The sequence below is a fragment of the Euleptes europaea genome, chromosome 7 (assembly GCF_029931775.1).
Source record: "Euleptes europaea isolate rEulEur1 chromosome 7, rEulEur1.hap1, whole genome shotgun sequence".
In the NCBI taxonomy this organism is placed as follows: Eukaryota; Metazoa; Chordata; class Lepidosauria; order Squamata; family Sphaerodactylidae; genus Euleptes; species Euleptes europaea.
In genome coordinates, this window is record NC_079318.1 from 63,846,757 (window position 1) to 63,865,380 (window position 18,624).

At 43.1% G+C, this 18,624-nt stretch overlaps 1 protein-coding gene across 1 annotated transcript in view; it reads left to right on the plus strand.

Annotated features, from left to right (window-relative positions):
* The window catches only part of MSH2 (mutS homolog 2), an 89,849-nt gene that overhangs the window by 39,257 nt on the left and 31,968 nt on the right, over positions 1-18,624 (plus strand). The window contains exon 8 of the mRNA XM_056852537.1: positions 7,550-7,659. Within this exon, the coding sequence (XP_056708515.1) occupies positions 7,550-7,659 (110 nt within the window). The remainder of the gene's footprint in view (positions 1-7,549; positions 7,660-18,624) is intronic.

Here is an 18,624-nt window from a genome sequence, read left to right on the forward strand (position 1 = left end):
ACTGAAGGACAGTGTCTCTCAGTGTCACACGGTTACACAGCCCGGATAACCTACAAGAACCAATGAACTCTGACCGTGAAAGCCTTCGACAATATTTTAAAGTCAATCCATTTACCTGGGCTGAATAAAGACCTTGCATTCATGGCCCATTACCAATGCTGATTTCTCCACACCCATCTCTCCCCTGGACATCACAGACTCTTGCATATCACACCTAATCCAATCAAGCCTGCTATTCACATTTACATACTGTTCCTCTACTTAAAGACTGATGGATTCACATTCTAGCTGTATCTGAAGAAGTGAGCTGTGGCTCACGAAAGCTCATACCCTACCAGAAAATATTTTTCTTAGTCTTTAAGGTGCTGCTGGACTCTTGCCCTTTTTGACTTCCTTTACCTGATGGCTGAGTCGTCTCCTCCTTGGTAATCGAAACCATAGAGGGGTGGGCCTCTTGGTCTCTGGCCGCTTGGCTATCAATTTCAAGCCCAGGTGTCTAATTCTGCTGCCAAATAAAGTTCTCAAGTGCCGTACAGCGTGGAGCTTTGTATTCCAAGGAGGAATATGCGTCCATTATATCTGAGGACGTCCAGGCAGATCTTATGAGGCTGTAAAACTAGCTGATAAGGGTCACCTGCTGTGCTCGGTTGAGGTGAGCTTCATGTATCAGCGTCCGTCTTCCTCATCACCATCTTCATAATATTTTGTAATAAAGCTTTTTTATGTTTGAGAAAGCAGACTCCGCCATAAATCTCATGCACGTACTAAGACCGCTCCTACACACTAAAGGACGCATTCACAGGGAGAGCTAAGGTAGTTGGAAGCTCTTGCCCTTTGCATGTGCTCAGAGGCAGCATTACCAGGGCTCCCCAAGGCACTGGTTTGTGGAGAGGCTGGGATTTATATCTTGGGGTGGTGGCAGGAAGAGGAAACATGCTCTTCACATGCAATCAAACATGCAACGTGTATGTGAGAATGCAGACTCAGTGTGAGAATGTGACACTCGCTACTGTCTTTCACAGCCTAATCTGCCTCATAGGATGATGGTGCCCCAAGTACAAGTAGCAGATAGTTCCTTCAATGCAAAAATGCAGGGAATCCTCTGATACCTACAGGAGCTCATCTTTTCTGGCCTCCCTATGATAATCATTCATCCTACTCTTTGAGAGGCATAAGAGCACCACTGTGTGAGCCGAACTCGTGTCATTCTTTGGGTCCAGGGCTTCAGGAGATAAACAAAGCAAACTGAAAAAGTATTTTGTGCCCTGGAAAGCACTGCGGAAACTAATAATAATAATTCTGTTTTTATCTGTCTCTACTTCCCAATAGTGTATCAAAACATTCTGTTTAATGAGCGCCCATGCAGGGAGATCTAAGATTCTGCTTTTTTAATTTTTGTTTTGTTATTTATAACTTGCTTTTCAACAGGATAGGTCTACTAAGCAGCTGCCTTGGTGATTAGTAGCCATGGCCTGAACTAAAATTTACAGTCTCGTTTCTGCAGAATCCCGAGAAACAACAACAAAAATGTAAGCACACGTTTTTAGTCCTCATGGCTGCAGAGAGAGAGAGACTGAAAAATGTGGGTAGCTATTGCTAAAATCTAAAAAATAAACCAAATACCTGGTTGTTCACCATTGTAACAGTCTTGTTGAAGAATGTTGTTCTCATTTGACACACAGAAATGTGTGTGAGGCTTCTTTCCTAATATGTGACTATGCTTGTTAGCCACTATTGAGTTGCAACCAAAACCACCATCTCCTTTTTTTTTTTTTGGTCACAACCGTGGCATTCCTGGTAGGTGTAGCCAGTCACAATCTGCAGTATCAAAGATATAAATTTGTATCAAAAGCGCTACACAGAGAACTGGTTCTTGGATTAATAGCGCAATCCTGTGCAGTTTTATTCTGAAAAACACTAGTCTGTAGGGCTTAGTTACAGGTTTATGTGCACAGGATTACTCTAAGTAAATTAAAGTTTTTGAATTTAAAACATTGTAACTTCAGTGCCTCTCAGCCCAACTCAGGTACTAGCTTGTTCTCTGTTGCTAGGACACGGAGTAATGGATTTAAACTAATAGAAAAGTGATTCCACCTAAACATTAGGAAGAACTTTCTGATGGTGAGGGCTGTTCGATGGTGGAATGTGCTGCCTCGGAGGGTAGTGGAGTCCCCGTCTTTGGAGGTCTTTAAGCAGAGGCTGGATGGCCATCTGTCGGGAGTGCTTTGATTGTGGGATTCTGCATGGTGGGGGGAGGGTTGGGGTCACAGGGGATGTGGGGGGGAGGTAGTTGTTAATTTCCTGCATTGGGCAGGGGGCTGGACTAGATGACCCTGGTGGTCCCTTCCAACTCTGATTCTCTGCCTATTACCCCATGCTAGTCCTGTAGTTAAGAAAAAAGAAGAAATGGTTCAACGTATTTTCAAAATGAAAATAGCAAACAAAGTTCATGTAGGTGCACAACTCTTGCACTGTTTTTCATCTACAAGGGTTGAGTAAATTGCTGTAAAAAAACTTCCAGCTAATCTCAAACATGAATCCAAGCATTTATCTATGATACTGGAGCTTGAAGATGATAATTGCTGAAGAGGCAGATTCACAAAGATGTGTTGAACCAAAAAAAAGAGATGTTAAATACAAGCAATTTTCTGAGGCCTGTATACTTGGCCTTCTTCATTAAATTTCAGGATGTGACTTCAAAGGATCTAGAGTAATTTCAGATAATTCTGGAGAGCTAAAATGTCATTTTCAATAGTAGGCGAGTCTGTTGCGAACAAAGATTCAGTCTTACTGCATTCAGTCTTGAATGCAGTAAAATTTGAAGGTGATTGTATAGACATTTTTGAAAGGGAAATTTTAAAAATGCAGAGTGATTTAAAAACTTTTCTTTTTCAAAAACACAAGGGGTGACTGGGTTTGTTTGAAGGAAGAAAAATTGGGAAAGTTAAGGCTTTAATAAACAACAGCCAAGAAAGGCAAATAGGTAAACACTGAGGACATAAAAGATAAAAGAACAATAGTCCTATTCCTCCTACCAGCATTCTAATAGTAGTTCTTTGTCATGCCTTGTAGCATCACGGAGTGGAAGGGAGGAATGGCTGAGTGATAGCTAGTTATCACAGTGGTGGAGGAAGAGGTGAGAAGAGAGTTGAACGGGTTGAGCCCAGAGCTCTCCCAGATCTTAGCCTGCTCTTGCCTCACAAGCAGGCACAAGAGGAGGAAGAATGAGCAGGGCTTTGGTTGGATCACACTGGGCTTTATCGGGCAGGGGGCCATGGCTGAGTAGCGTATCTTCTTTGCATGCAGAAGATCCCATGTTCAATCCCTGGCATCTCCAGGTAAAAGGATCAAGCAGTTAGGTGACGTGAAAGCCCTCTGCCTGAGATCCCGAAGAGGTTCTGCCAGTCGGAATAGACAATGCTGACTTTGATAAACCAGTGAACCAATTCAGTAAAGGCGGCTTCATGTGTTCAAATTGAGGGCTACATGTAAAGCACCATGAAAACGTGCAGAAGAGAACAATAAGAAGGCAGGAAGGCTGCTCCATTACCTGTGCTCTGAGAATGGGAAACATCTGTAGGAGGTTGTGTTTGGTCCATGTGCTTGTAGTTCCTCACTTGCTGCTAGTTGGGGTGTGTTTTCCAAGCATGTGCTTTTGCTTTGGAAAAGGCTGTGTGCCCTTGCACCCCACTCAGAAGGGCCTCCATTTGTACAGCTACGCTGCTCCTCTTCTGCTCAACAGCAGCTAGACTCCACCTGCTGTGTGTGTGTGTGTGTGTAGTGGCAGCAGGGAGCCAGCAACCTCAGTACCAACCAGTGCTGCTGAGGTGCTCAAAGCACCAATCAACAAGAGATTGTTCCAAGCAGTTTGAAATAGAGGTTGTGTGCGTAGAAGGGAAGGTAGGCAGTTAGGATTGACTTAATCACCTGGAGATAGCCCAATTTATTGCCACTGACATTTTGTCCGTATTCTGATTGCCACCACCAACTGTTACTTGTAGACCCATTATATGGCATTCCAGGATGTAGTGAATCATGATGCCAACATTTGTCTGTAATGAGCACCACAGTATTCCAGTCTCTGAAGAAGTGAGCTGTGGCTCACGACAGCTCATATCCTGCCAGAAATTTTGTTAGTCTTTAAGGTGCTACTGGACTCTTGCTCTTTTTTACAGCATTCCAGTGAATGATAAGTGTGTGTGTGTGTGTGTGTGTTTCCCCGCATTTCTACCCTGATCATCCTGCTTCATCTTAGTTGCCAACCCAGTTTGTCTGGTTGCCAACAACTGGCACGGGGGGCGGGGGGAAGGTTGCTCCTTTATCCTCACAGCAATTGTGGCCTCAACTGTGTTGCTTGGGCAGGCCCCAGACGGAGCTGGGGGTGCCAAGTTCAAGAAGTCAGTTCTTCCTGTGCGCTCCCATCCTCGCCAAGGAACCGTGAGGAACATTTTTTTCCCATCATGTGAGGTAGATGAAGCTGGGAGAATGCCTCCCGGGAAGCTCCATGGCTGAGTGGGGATTTGAACCTGGGCGAACTGTGGCAAAATCACCAGCACAGTGATCCTCAGCAAAATTTCCTTTCTTGTTTTGGAATATCTGGGTCTGTTCAGTTCCGGGACTCCTATTAGGAATGTATTGATCCTATTGATAATCAACAGGATAATCATCAGCCATCTTTCTGAAAGTATGATGGGCCTCACTTGGATGTATATAAACCAAGCCCTCAGACCTTACTATGGCCCTGATGCCCTCTGCCTTGTCTTTTGTTTGGCCTGTGTAGTCTTGGCTGGTAGGGAGTGGCTGCTTCATTTCCTAAGACTTTTAACATTAAAAAACCAAACAAGCAGAAAGTGTTGCTTCCACAGTACTAATTTGTGAAGCACGCTGTTAGACGTCCTCAGTTTTTTGAAGACATTCAGATAACTTTTCTCTGGCAGCATGAGCAAAATGGACATTTTCCCTCCCCTTAAAAAATAGCATATCTTTGCAGGCTGGGCAGTTTAAGGTTGTCATTTTTCAACCAGTGCTAAGCATCAAGATATGTCTTGCTCATTAAGCGAACAAAAAGGGTGAACTTTGCTGACCTCTGCAAATGTATGCTTCTGAACCAAATCTACCAGTAGTTGAGAAAATTAAATGGGAACTTCTGATAAAATCCCTCTTTTAATTTGACAGCCTGAGACATCCATTGGTATTTTCATTTATTTGTACTATGTTTGCCATCCGTGCCTGAAGACTGGATTCCACTCACCTCTCTTGACAGGGTAGAGCATGACAGTCAGATTACATTTTTAGAAAGATATTCTTAAAACAAACAAAATGAACACAGAGTTTTGGAGCAGAAGATTTAGACATGCATATGTCTGTGTTTATTTTGAAGAAGCAAAGAGCCTCATTGGTCTGAAAATCTTTATAAACTAATAACTCATTTTTTCTACGTGCCCATCATGGTCAGGAAGATTCTCTCTATTTCTTCCCTCCCCCTTCTTGGTGGGTTTCTGTTCTTACGGGGGGGCGGGAACTAGAGACAGGATCTTGTATGGGTGGCATAGGGTTGCCAGATCTCCTGGAATTACAACTGTTCTCCAGGCCACAAAGATCAGTTCCCCTGGAGAAAGTTGCCACTATGGCATTATACCCCATTGAAGTCCCTCCCCTTCTTCCTCAGGCCCCACCTCAAAAATATCTAGGTATTTCCAACCCAGAGTTGACAACCCTGGGGGCGGGGGGCAGTAAATTTCTTTTTGGCCAGCCTCAACAAATGGTTTTGTTTCACAATTGGCTTCAGGAGCCAAATGTGTCAGATTGGGAAAATGAGCAATAAACTTTCCTGCCCTTGTACGGGGTGTGTGGGTGTGTGCTTGAGTACTCTCCCAATCCTCCCCCATTCCTTCCTTCAGAAAGAGAGCCTGATTATCAGGGGGAAGGGTGGGCTTGTTCTCACTGCCTTGTTTGCTCGTTTTCCGGGTAATGGGAGTTTAGCTATACAGGGAAAGCTTTAACCTGTACTCAGTTGGGGTCCCCATGGTTGGAGGGGGAGGATCATGCTCTTTGTCTTCCATTTACTTATGGCACTTTAAGCATGCCTTCCTCCAAAGCACACAAGGGTGAGACCATACACATTTTCTATTCAGGAAGAGGAATATGTTTTTAAAGAATTAACATCATGAAAGAGAATGGTTGAAGTAGGTGTGATTGAAACTAGCTAATATGTTTTGAATGATTACTTTGCATGGGAAATCAATTGAATGGTTAGTTCTGCCTTGTGGCATGAAGGGCTTCCTTAATTACTTATTGAGTGTGCTTAGGATTTTTTTTATCTGTCTGTACTCATATTCCACTTTGAATATCAAGAGAAGATTCACGTTTTGTGATGTTCTCTGGCAGCCGAGCTGAATAGTTAAAAAGAAAAGTGATAGGATACAGCAGTCTTAGAAGAAGATGTCATGTGCTTATTTCCAAATTGTTCATGATTTTACTAGCGGAGGCTATTTTACTAGCCTCTGCCATTTAGTTTTTAGGGGTGCTACTACTAAGCTAGAAAGCATGGCAGAATAATTCTAGAATAGGTTTGCATGACTTGACTTAACCTCATACACCTTTTGTGTGAGAAATGCGGAATATATAGCTCTCCATGTAAAGTGTGTGAGTATCTATAAGAGAGGTCCTTGTTCCTGAATAACCCATAGAGATGTTAACAGTAATTTTCATTTGTTCACGTGAATGCATCTTAATTTGCTGTTCATGACTCTGCAGATGTACCCACTAGAGATAAGATTATTATTTTCAGTAATACAAAATGTGATCTGAAGTGTTTTGATGTTGCAAGCTATAATTATATATCGCAGAGGTTTTTGACTTGCATCATGTTAACTTGTAACCATGATTACATTATGACTTAAGTGGAAGCAAGAATGCCATAACTGATCGGGGTCTCTGAGTAAGCATGACAGTGGTTAAGTTCTCTCCATGACTTGGCGGGATGACCTACCAAGTGGTTACGCGAACACTCATACATTACTGCATGGTAAATTGTCATTTGTGATCACCCATAGATGTAGAGGTAAATTCATGGGGGAAATGTCTGCCAGTGATTTGATATGCATAACTTAAAACTAAATCTCTATTCTTGGAGTAGGTTTGTCTCTGCTTTCTAGTTCACGGTAGGGATCTTTGCTGCTTTTCCTCCTCTTGCTAGAATCCAAAGCTCCCATAAGAGCCATTCCTGAGGGTCATGGGACCCTTACAAATGGATGGTATGCAGCACTGGGTGCTGTAACTGGGGAGAAAGATTTGACATTACCCCACCCCCCATATCCCAAACCTTTCCCAAGGATTGGTCAACTCTCAGGAATGGATGTTGGGAGTAAGGCTATTAGGGGTCTCCAGTGGGGAGGGATCACACTTAAAAGAGTTATAAAAATGCTAATTTGCTTGCAAGTTTCCTGAGCCATCTGGCTGTTGACCACTAGAGAAAGATTGCTAGGTTAGGCACATCTTTGTTCTGACTTGGCATGTCTTACATTTCTGTATGTCTTGTTTTTGACAGGCAAACATGATAAGCTATTGCAAGCAGTATTCATATCTCCGCTTAATGAGTTATTCTCCGATTTCTTCAAGTTTCAAGAGATGATCAAAACAACTTTGGACATGGATAAGGTAACCTTTACAAATGTGATGACTGCATGAAATGGCCTGTTTCTGTCAAGTATCTGGTGTGGGTTATAACACTCTATCATGTGCAGCTAATTTGTGTTAAAGATGTTTAACCAGAATGCTAAGAACTTACTGTTGAAGGCTGTTCATAGTCACAAATACTGATAATGGCCATAAGCAAAACATAATAAAAGAAGCCATTTAGGCAACTTAAAAACAAGCAATTGTGGAAAACTCAAAATAAGAGCCCATATGCTGCAGTGTTTTGAGTGGTACTTGGTTGTAGAAACTTGAGTTCAAATCCTTGTTTAACTATGAGACTTAACTGGGTGAACCTGACTCAATATGAGCCTGCTTCACAGGATAGTTATGTGGGGGGGAGGGGAATGGGCAGAAGAGACCTTATGTGTACTACCCGAGTTCCTTAGAGGAAGAGTGGGATAAAAATGTAATGGGTAGAATAAGACATACAATTTATTCATTTATCCAGTATCTTAAGCTAGATGAAATATGAATATCTTGTATCTAACCATCCATGCACAGAAAACACCTACTTTTCATGTATCCCTTTGGGGGGAGGGATCGAAACACTGCCTTCCGTCTGAGAGAAATCTGCCAAGGAAGCTTCTGTTACATCTGTGAGAAGCAGCTGGTGCTTCCTAGGCATGGTGGGTGGGTTTCAGAATGCAAGCCCTTGGCATGCAATGGAGAAATTTCTCAGGGTGGGGATGAGAATACCACCTTTTGGCCAAGAGCAAAAAGCTGGCATTCTGACCCCTGCACAGTTGCATGGCTATAATGGAGCCAGGTGCCATCACCAGAAAGCCCGCTTAGCACCAGTCAAGGTGCATTTATGGCCTTCATAACTGTTGCCCTGACCTTCTGCATACAGTGTATCAAGAAGCTATATGAAGTGTTTGAATATATGTCCTGTAAAAAGCACTTTGAACATTCATGGGAAACCTGAACCCTCCTTTAATGAAGGCTAGGACAACTGTGTGAGATTTTGCGCTGACTTTCTCCAGACACTTCACTATGTTTCGGGTTGACATTCTCATGTCACTCTCTTGTGAACCTATTTCCCTTAGTTAATTTGAGTCTGGCCAGCTCTGCACTGTTCCATACCCGTGTGTGTGTGTGTCAGCAATCTGCCAGCAAAAGCTAATTGAACAATGACTCTTACCAAGCATGCCTGCGCTGATTAGGTGGGAGCCACAAACACAAGCGGTTTATGTTAAACACGGGTCTCAGGCCTACAGTGGTAGCTTGTGGTAAAGTCACCCACAGCCAGGTGGTAGGGTGAGCTGGTATGTAGATCAGGTAAAAATCCATTCCAGATCAGGGCAGTGTCAAGCAACCAGGAAGTTAAAAAGCAGTGTGTTACATGTTCCATTGCCGCCTCCTCAAAATTCTGCAACAGTTAAAGAATACTATTGCACCTTTTGGTTATGCAAGTTTTTAGAAAAACAGCACATGCTGATTTTGCATCATTTGTTGTCCTTGTCCTAGTCTTGGGTAGGGAATAGTTAGCTGTACAGGGTACTTGAAGGCTAGCATTCCCTCAGATATTACCCACATGTTTTCAAGCCATATGAAACAGCAACTTGCTTTAAAAAAAAAACAACCCTGAAATTTTCTGGTTGCTAAATTTTGTCCATGTGCAGAATAGTGACATGCACTGGAGTGACTAATTGGCTGGTCCTTCAGTGTAGTGAGGGGCTGAACTCAAGGGACTGAAAAGATTCTCTTGTCTATCTTGGCTTTTGTACCCCCTTTCTTCCATTCCTCTTTAGTGAATGGCTGCTGGAGGTGGTTGCTGTGAACCATTCTTTTGTTCTCCATTTAGGAGCCTGGGAGTTTTACCACCCATCAGAGTAGAGCACCAGACTCATTATAGGGAAGAGAATCTGTTATTGCCTCCTCTTTGGACACTGTTATGTGTTATAAAGTGCAGATCCAGGCATTAAACAGTAGGAGAGGAAACTGCACTGGAGTCATCTGTTCTTTCCAACAAGAATTCCCAGGCTGTGAGAATGTCCCTCCCCACCACCAAATCCTAGAACCTTGTATATGCTGTGCTATATATGTGGAAATTCTACAGTTGAAGGCTTCCTCCTTCACTTCAGTGGAGGGAGATGTGCATTGTTTTGTGTGTGTGTTCTTTTGATAGAAATAAGAAAGCGGTTGTGGGTGGTAAAGCGTTGTGTGTGTGAGAAGGAGGGGGGCAGTGGTATGTGAGCGGCTGGGATACTGCAAAACCACATCACACACTAAAGAATACTGCATACGTACATGTTGAAGCTGGTGTCAACATTTCTTAAACTAAGTGTACACATGTGGTTGTAAATATTCATATTTATCTCTTTCTTTTGCGTGCATAATCTCTGTCCTTGCTTTTTAAGAGGAAAAGCAAACACCTTGAAAGGAGAAACATCAGAAGTTAATGTGTGATGCTTATGAGGAGATTACTAAATTTCTTCTAGGGTGGCCCATCTGTTCTTTTACAGTAGCATATGACTGCTACTGTTATCTACTAGCTGGCCCTTCCCCCTTTGTCCCTACAAACCTTCCAGTCACTTTCTTACTTCATGTAAATGTGTTTTTTTAAGTGGACATCCTTAATGAAGCCTTGTAAAACATGCTGAGCCTAATTCTGTTAGCATTTGCAAATCCATAAAAGTTAATTAAAGCTGATGTTGGAGAGACAGCTGTGGGTCCTGGAACACACTATCAACTTTCCACAGTGGAAAGAAATCAGAATCTTGCACATGGAGGTTTTTACAGGCTTCAGTTTAGTGGTGTTAAACCTGTAAGAATCATTTTTTTTAACTGAGAGTAGAGTGTGGTAAATCTACACGTTGTCATAGCAACCAAATATACTTGTTGCCTGTGTTGAGTGAACTTCCTGCTTCCTCAGGCTTATAGAGCTACAGATGTGTTGAATTCCATAATTATTTTGTTTGCTATTCACAAGGCAGGAGAATCATGAGGAATTGGGGAGGGGTGAGAGAAATTTATTTGATTTATTTATTGATATAGCCCGCCCTTCCCAGCAAAGGCTGGGCTCAGGGCGGCTCACTTATCAATAAAACATCATCAAACATGATAATCCCATAAAAACAAAGAATTAAAACAGCCCTAATGAATAATAAAATCACAATCTAATCTAAGTGGTGTGTTTAATTGTGACAAAGGCCACAACAAGGCCTGCAGGAGTTTGAACAGGATGCAGAACCTGCCAATCAGATGGAATATTCAGGCATGGTGGAGAAAGATAGGGAGGCCAATTTCCCCACCAGACCAGAATCTCCTTCCAGGAGAATGTAAGGTCCTTAGGGCTGAAGGAAGCAGGTTTCTTGTGTTTTCTTCACCTCTAAGCTGACTCTTGGCTGGGTCTCCACATTATGAGTGCAGTGAGCATGCCCAGCCCTTGTGAGGCTGGTTTTGGGTCCCCCCCCTTTTTTAAGTTTAAAGTAATAGCTTGTTGCATACCAAAGAGTTTACCAAGTGTACAGAAACCCCAATGTGGATGGCCCCATTGACCTTCCGTACTGTTAGGCAGTTGAGTGTGAACTTTCGTATTGGAGGGAATGATGGTTGGGAGGCAATGGGAAGCCCCAGAGTAATCAGATTGTGCTAGCTTTTCTCTTCCTTCCCTGGTGAATTTACTGTGGAAATGGCATTGTGGGTATGTGGAGGAAGCTTTCTCTTGAGGAGAAAAGTAGACAATCTTGGTGAGGAGACACACTAGTGTTTTTGGGGGACTGTGAAGGAGACACACACACACATGCACACACACAGAGGCACATGATCTGTGACCACCAATTGGAGAAGAAGGTAGAGTGTGATGGACAGAGTCTAAAAAGCAAACCTGGAACCATTAAGATATTTCTTCTGGTCTGTTTAATGTCACAGAGATAAGTTTTAGACTTAGGAAAAGAGGATTGTGTTTATTCCCCTTTTGATTATCCCATGCCCATATACTTTGTAGTCTTTTGCAGCTCAATTATATACTTGTTGGGTCCATTTACTGTTCATGTCCTTAAAGATAAAATTTTATTTGCCTGAAGTTGTAGTTAGTTGGTCTTTGTAGCCATGGGCAAAGCCTCATACTCTGGCTCATGGTTATCAAAGTATAAGAGAGAAGCAGGGGGAGCTTGCCTAGTTGGTAATATCTGTATCAAGTGTGATTTCAAAAATTTCCCCCAGCTCCAGAATGGCTGAATTAAAGAGGGAATTCTGATCTGTTGTGTCTTTACAATCTGACTGTAGACAATTAGACTGCAGTTCTGTTAGTGGCTTTGGCAGTGGAGAGTAAAGCCTGTTTGTGAAAGGAATAAGTAGAATTCAGTTGAAGAGGTAAACTCTTCATAGTGGTCCAGCAGTTTGAGACCCACGCCAGCAGAGTAAACCCTTCATTGTGGTAAAAACAAAGGCCTGCAGGGTCATACCATATGGGTAATATGATCATGTAGAGTGTTGTTTGATATTGCAAGCACATACGTGATTTTTTTTCATATTCTGAAATCAAACAGAAGTGGTTCCTTAAAGAGCAACAGCATACATTTTCGTGAGTCAGAATTTTACTGATGGCTGCCCCTCTGAAATTAAGTTACTTACAATTGGTTCGTACATTTTTAAAATAAAATCTAAGAAAAGGCCTGTATCTCATTCCTGAATGCTATAGCTGTCTATTGATTGCAAAAACTTCATTGAGATCAAATTAGCCAAAACTCTTACTAATGTTTACAAGCAAATGCCATCTTTACTTCTGTTTTTCCATTCTTTATTGCAATAATGCACCAAAGTGAAAGTGGTCTCCAATAAATGTGTATGCAACTTGGTCTCATTGATTAAAATTAGCACCCAGTGATAAATTAGTTGAAGCATTCATTGATTTTAAACCCTGTGGCTTGAATAAATATATTAAGCTCATCTGAGTTCTGTGGAACTAATTTCCAACTAAGCGTATCGAGAATCACACCCTAATGTATCATAAATAATGCAATAAACTCAGCACTTTTTAGGATGTTCTAAGCACTTCCGCATACTTTCTCATTCTAATGAAATTATAAGGTTGGAGCCTGGCAATCTTATCTAAAGCTACCTAGTGAGTTTATGTTAGATGTGAGGCTGAAATTGGGGGCTTCATGGTTCTTTGCCCAGTCTCTTCTCCACTAATCTATGCTAGCAGATTATACTTTCCCTGGACAGTTGAAAGTGATACAGTTCCATGCTGCTGTTACCTCCATGCTTGATTACTGTAATATTCTATGTAGGGAGGCCCTTGAAGACAGTCCACAATCTTTAATTAGTCTAGAATGCAGCAGCAAGAATGCTAGAGGCAGCATGTTACTCCTGTCTTGAAAGATCTTCACTGGTTGCCTATTCACTTCTGGTTTCAGTTCAACATGATTATGTTGATCTATAGAGCCCTAGGCACTAAGGCTTGGGTACTTAAAAAAGACTACCTGCCCCATATAGTCTTACCTGGAGACTGTGATCTTTGGCCTTCCTTCATGCCTTCTGAGGTGGGATGTGTGACTATGAGATATAGGGACTAAGTCTGGTGTTTTTGTGTTTTTTTCAAATTGGTCAGTATACTTTTTTTAAAAAAAGTTTATTTAATTGTATGGTTTTGTTTCCCCTTCTTGTTTTCTACCTTTATTGTTTTTAGTATTTTAACTGATTGCTATTTGTGTTGTGTTGTTGCTGTTTTATTGTAGGTGCTTGTCTAGTTGGCCTGCTGGGTGGTGGTAGTTTACTTTTAGATTATGGTTTTCTATGTGGTTGCGTTGTCGAACCATCTTGAGCATGTGTGTTGGAGAGGGGGTCTATGACTATGTCATACATAGCAAGCTTTTGGATATAATGCTCACTGAACAGGGTGTCACTCACCTCCAGTTGTGAGCTGTGACGTTTCGTTCCTACCAGGTAGTTAAATGGACAGTGACTCCTGTGATTTTCTGGGTGGGGGCAACCAGAAGCTGGAGAGGAAGGGAGCATGACCACATAAGTCCACAGTATGGGTTAATGTGACCATGTAAAGCAAAAAGCTTTGTGAATATACAGCCCCCCCCCCATCCCCAGTCATGGGTTAGTCCTGGGCAGGGAGATTTACAATCTTAGGGAGCACCCCAGTTGTATATATGCAATTTGGCATGTCTCTGATATGCCCAGGTCTTGTAGATAAGCTTTCCAGCTCTTCTGGTGGGGGCCAATCTTGTGTCTTCCTTGGCAGCTAAGTGTTCCTCCTTAGGAAGGTCTACCATGTACTTTTTAAAGAGTTCTTGGTTTATGCAGTTTATTTCAAGAAGAATGATGGTATTCAGACGCTGATGTCCTCAAGCAAGCAAAACCCTCCTGTGTACAAACTGATAGTGCAGTGCATTCCTACGGTTTCCATCCCTCATTCCTTTCCCGCAGGCTCTAGAGAATGCTTTTCTTTGCTCCTGTATAGGTTAGGAACATTATATTCTAGGCATAGAAAACATATAAATCATGAAAAGGTTATAATAATTATTAGTCTTTTCAGGCTTCCAGATGAAAGAAAGGAACTGATGGTGCAGGGTGTATGTTTAATGAAACAAAAACTTTTCACTTCTGCTATGCTCTTTCCCCCCTAAGTCTCTGGCAAATGTGAGGTTGCTCCCTGTTCCTCCTCCCCTTCAGTTTCTTAGCAGTATGGGGTATAGGAAACCTGAATCTCTTTATGGTTCTGCTCTGACACTGGCCTTGTCAGCAAGGGAAGAGCTAACTTGGATGAAGGGAAAGAAAACAAAGATGTTTTTAGGATTCTTTCAGATCAAATTCTGTGGCCTTCCCCAAAGTGTGGTGCTGCTCTTTCTAACTTAGGAAGTCCCTTTAGTTAATATGTCCAAATACGTTTAGCTGAATTACTGTATAACAATGGAGGGACCAGGGATCAAGCACCAGATATTGAAGGCCAGTATATTTGGTAGCCAAGACACGGAAAAGCAAAGCAAGCAGCCACTTTGATTTCACAGTGGTGGGTGTAGAAAGACGGGGAAAAATAGGTACCTCTGAGAACTAGAAATGTTTTAAAAAGAAAACATGACAGATGGTTTTTCATACTCTGTGCTGGATAATGCCCTACATGAATTGTATCTCTGGCTACTTTTGAGGAACACTTTCAGATAGATTGTGAAGCCTGGTTAATCCATTTATGGAATTTACTACCACATAACGTGGTGAGGGCTTTCTGGCTAAATGGCTTCAGAAAAATTTATGGAGGGTCAGCCTATCAACAGCTGTTAGCCACAATGGCTATAAGGAATATCATTCAGAGGCAGCGTGCTACTAATGCCAGTAGCTGAAAGGCAACAATTGCCATGTCCAGGGCCAGAGACGGATGAGTGTGGTCAGGAGCAGTCCAAAGTCAAAGCTGGGTAATTTATAGTGTCCAGGTCAAAGTAACAAAACGTAGTCCAAGAGAAGAGTCAGGGTTCAGTCCAGAGTCAGAGGCACGCAGGGTTCAGCAACAGGTAAAGTCACAGTGGGCAAAGAGTGGTAACACAAGTTGTTCCCACACCTGCCTGGATGCAAGCATCTGCTTAAATAAGCCTAGGACCAACAACAGCTCTGACTCAGCACTTTTTGCCAGAGGAGGCTCATTATCCTCACTGCCGTCAGCTGGCAGTGCTCTTCCTTGTGCTTGCAACCTAGTTCTCCTCCTACGCTCGAGTAGGAATGATCTGCACTTTTGGCATCGCTGCTCCAGAGGCTATGGAGGGCTGCTGTTGGACACAAACAAGTCCCTTGCCCTGGATGGTTGTAGGCATGGGGAACATTCATCTGTCCATGCCTGCTCTGCCTGCTGTGGTTCTTCCCTTCCGCTGTCTGCTTCTTCCAGGTCCTCTTCCTTCAAGAAAGCCTCAGCAGGCTGACTCATGACAACAGTGCAAGAGCATTCATGCACTGCCTATGGATTTCCCAGGGGCATCTAATTAGGAAACAAGGTGGACTTTCTGTTTCTATAACACACGTTCTGTGGTTTAACACATATAACACCTGTACTCTAATGTACTGAATCTGACACATGTTCTCTGATTTACTGGACTCTTCCAGCCACCTAGAAAGGACTAAAGTCTTTGTGTTGCTATGTTTAGATATTTAGATGGCTGCCATCCCAGCCTCTTATTCGCTAGTGGTTCAGCCCTCCCAGTCATATGAGCAACAACAAACAAATCACAACAAAAAATCAGTGGAAGGCACACATTTCCCCCCTGGTCCTCTCAGCAGCCCCTTAAACCCCTGGAAAAACGACTCCCTGGAGTTGTGGGGCCCACATGGACAAAAAAGTTGTGCAGGTCCAAGGTAAGGAGGGGAAGGGAGAAAAACCACCCCTCTTCTGTCAGTGGAACAGTGATGGCAAAAGGGGAGGGCAGCTTTGGCCCTGTTCCCTCCTGGGGGCAAATCCCTGACCTTTGCGGCCTTTTTAAAATCCATGCAAGTCCTGCGGCCCCAGGACTGATTTTGGAGGTCAAAAGGAACAGCTGGGGAGAGGATGGGAACGCAGGGGAAACCCATATACATCGGTGCCTTTTGTTGATGGTTGGATATGAGCTACAGGATGCTGGTGAATCACAGCCTTCTGGTTTCTCAGTTGCTTCTGTCACACTTTCAGAATCTTGCACACTTCTGGTTCAGGGCTTCCCAGTCCCATTTCAGAAGCAGTGCTGCAATATAGCTAACACAGCCACCTGTTGCTCTTAAGTCACACTTCTGCTCCTCGTAGTCTTTTTGCCGTTAGATCTGGCACAGCCTATAGTCAGCTTTTTATCTGAGGAGAGAAACCATTGCTTTCTGGGAGGCAGCCTGACTCACCTGTTGCTCATGTGATCTTGCACAGTCCTCTGGAAATGCGGAGCAGACTGATAAACTTTTTAACTGGCTGGTGCATATTCTGTACTTCATCTGGAGAGCTTCAGGGCTGTTTGGGGGAACGTGCAAGACAACCGCGGCCATCCCATCTTCTTGTTTGTTAGTGTGTCCCTACTGAATAAACGTGGGAACAAAACTCTGACTAAATGGTCACAGTAGCAGCTGCATCGTTTTGCAAATACTCTTCCATCTGGAAGGGAACCCACAGGAGGGCACCCATCTAGTTTTGAATCTGTTTTGGCGTGTTAGTAAAAAGAACATGAACTTCCGCGAAGAAGGTTCACGCTTGTTATTACTCAGGATTAACATTTAGAACCAACTTCCCTGTGAGCAGAGAAGAAGTGTGTTGGGGCCGCCTGTCACCACTTCCATCTCCCACCAGCTGAGGCTCCTTCGTCAGGTGGATGTTGGCCTCTGCCTTCCTTAAGGGGCCTTTTTAAGTACCAAATATACCTCTTCAAACAGTGAGAGAGGGAGGGAATGCTAAGGGTTTTATTACGTTGACCCCCCTTCAGTTATGTACTTGCATTGCAGTATTGGAATTGAAGAGAATAAGGCTGGATCAGAGTGTGCATTATGAGAGGTTTTTTTCAGAAGGAGGGCACTGGTGACAAGGAGTGAGTGGAAATGATGTATTTCTTCTAGTCCTCTAGACTCGATACCTAGATTGTGAGCTCTTTGGTACAGATATGATTATTGCCAAAATAAGAACCACAGTAAGCTGTTCTGAGCCTATGAGAGAGAGAGCAGGATATAAATACAAGAAATGAATACATTTATTGTATACATGCAGTGAATAAAAATAGCATCCTGAATGAAGCATGCATTTGAGAAGGCTCCATTAAACCAGGGACTAGGGAATTGATGGCCTGTATACCAGCTTTATCCCCCAGGTTTTCCGTAGGGTTCTCCACTTTAGCTCTCCTGGCTGATTTTGTTTAATGTACTCTTTTTTTACATTAATCCTCTCTATGTTGCTAGATGACATCCTTTTGCACAGTGAACAGAGCTTGCCATGCTATGAAATCCATTTATTCATTTGTTCTGTACATTTTCATCCTGCCTTCCCTCCAAGGGGCTCAGAGTGGCTGCTGTCTTCCATTTTCCCCTCACAGTAATTCGGTAAGGTAACTTAGGCTGAATGTGTGTGGGTGGTCCAAGGCCACCCAACAAGCCTTATGGCAGAATGGGAATTAGAAACTGGTCTTCTGGCTTCTAGTCAGACAGTCTAACCCCAGGGGTATATTTTGAATTCTGACAAGGCATGGTGGGCACAGAAACAAAATGGCTGCCACAAAATGGCTGCTGCAGGAGGCGGAGCCAGCCACAAGATGGAAAGGCTACTGCCTTCAAATCCTGCTTCAGGGCTTCCTAGATGAACCTTTGGTCTGATCCAGCAGAGCTTTCAAGTTCATCATCTTCTTTTGGATGAACAAGGGTGCCATTTTTTGAGCCTCCGACAGATTGTAGGTGACAGCGAGCATCAAAAGCCACTGAACTATTGAGAAGGTGAGAGTTAGATTTGAGAGGCACTGAGGTCATAGTTGTAAAGACTCTAGCCTCATGCTACTTTCTGCTGCACTAATGCAGATAGGTCAGGTGACAAAGCCAAGGCCAGGAGCTTGGCTATGCATCCATGGTGCTATGATTGGGCCTACACTGAAAGTGTATACTCCTAGCAGAGTCAGCAGTGACCAGTCATTAACTGGGCAGGCAGACAAAACAAAGCCTGATACTGAAAATCTGGTGGCTCAGTTGGGTAACAGGTGAATTGCTGGAGGGGAAGGTGCCATTGTTGACAGTGGGCCTACAGCTGGGCCTGTTCGTTTTCCTGAAACTCCAGCGACTTAAGGCAGCAAGTCGTTTATCTTTACTAATGGCGTCATGCTGTGAAAGATTGTGGTGTCACCTCCTGAGAATTAGACTTGACTTTTCCAACATCTGACTGCAAGTGTATTTGTAACAGTTCCCTCTGGCAAAACAGATCGACATGCAGAACACCCATAGCCATTCTTTGGTTATGCCCTAAGTACAATGTGGTGCGGCATAAACCAAAGGATGGGC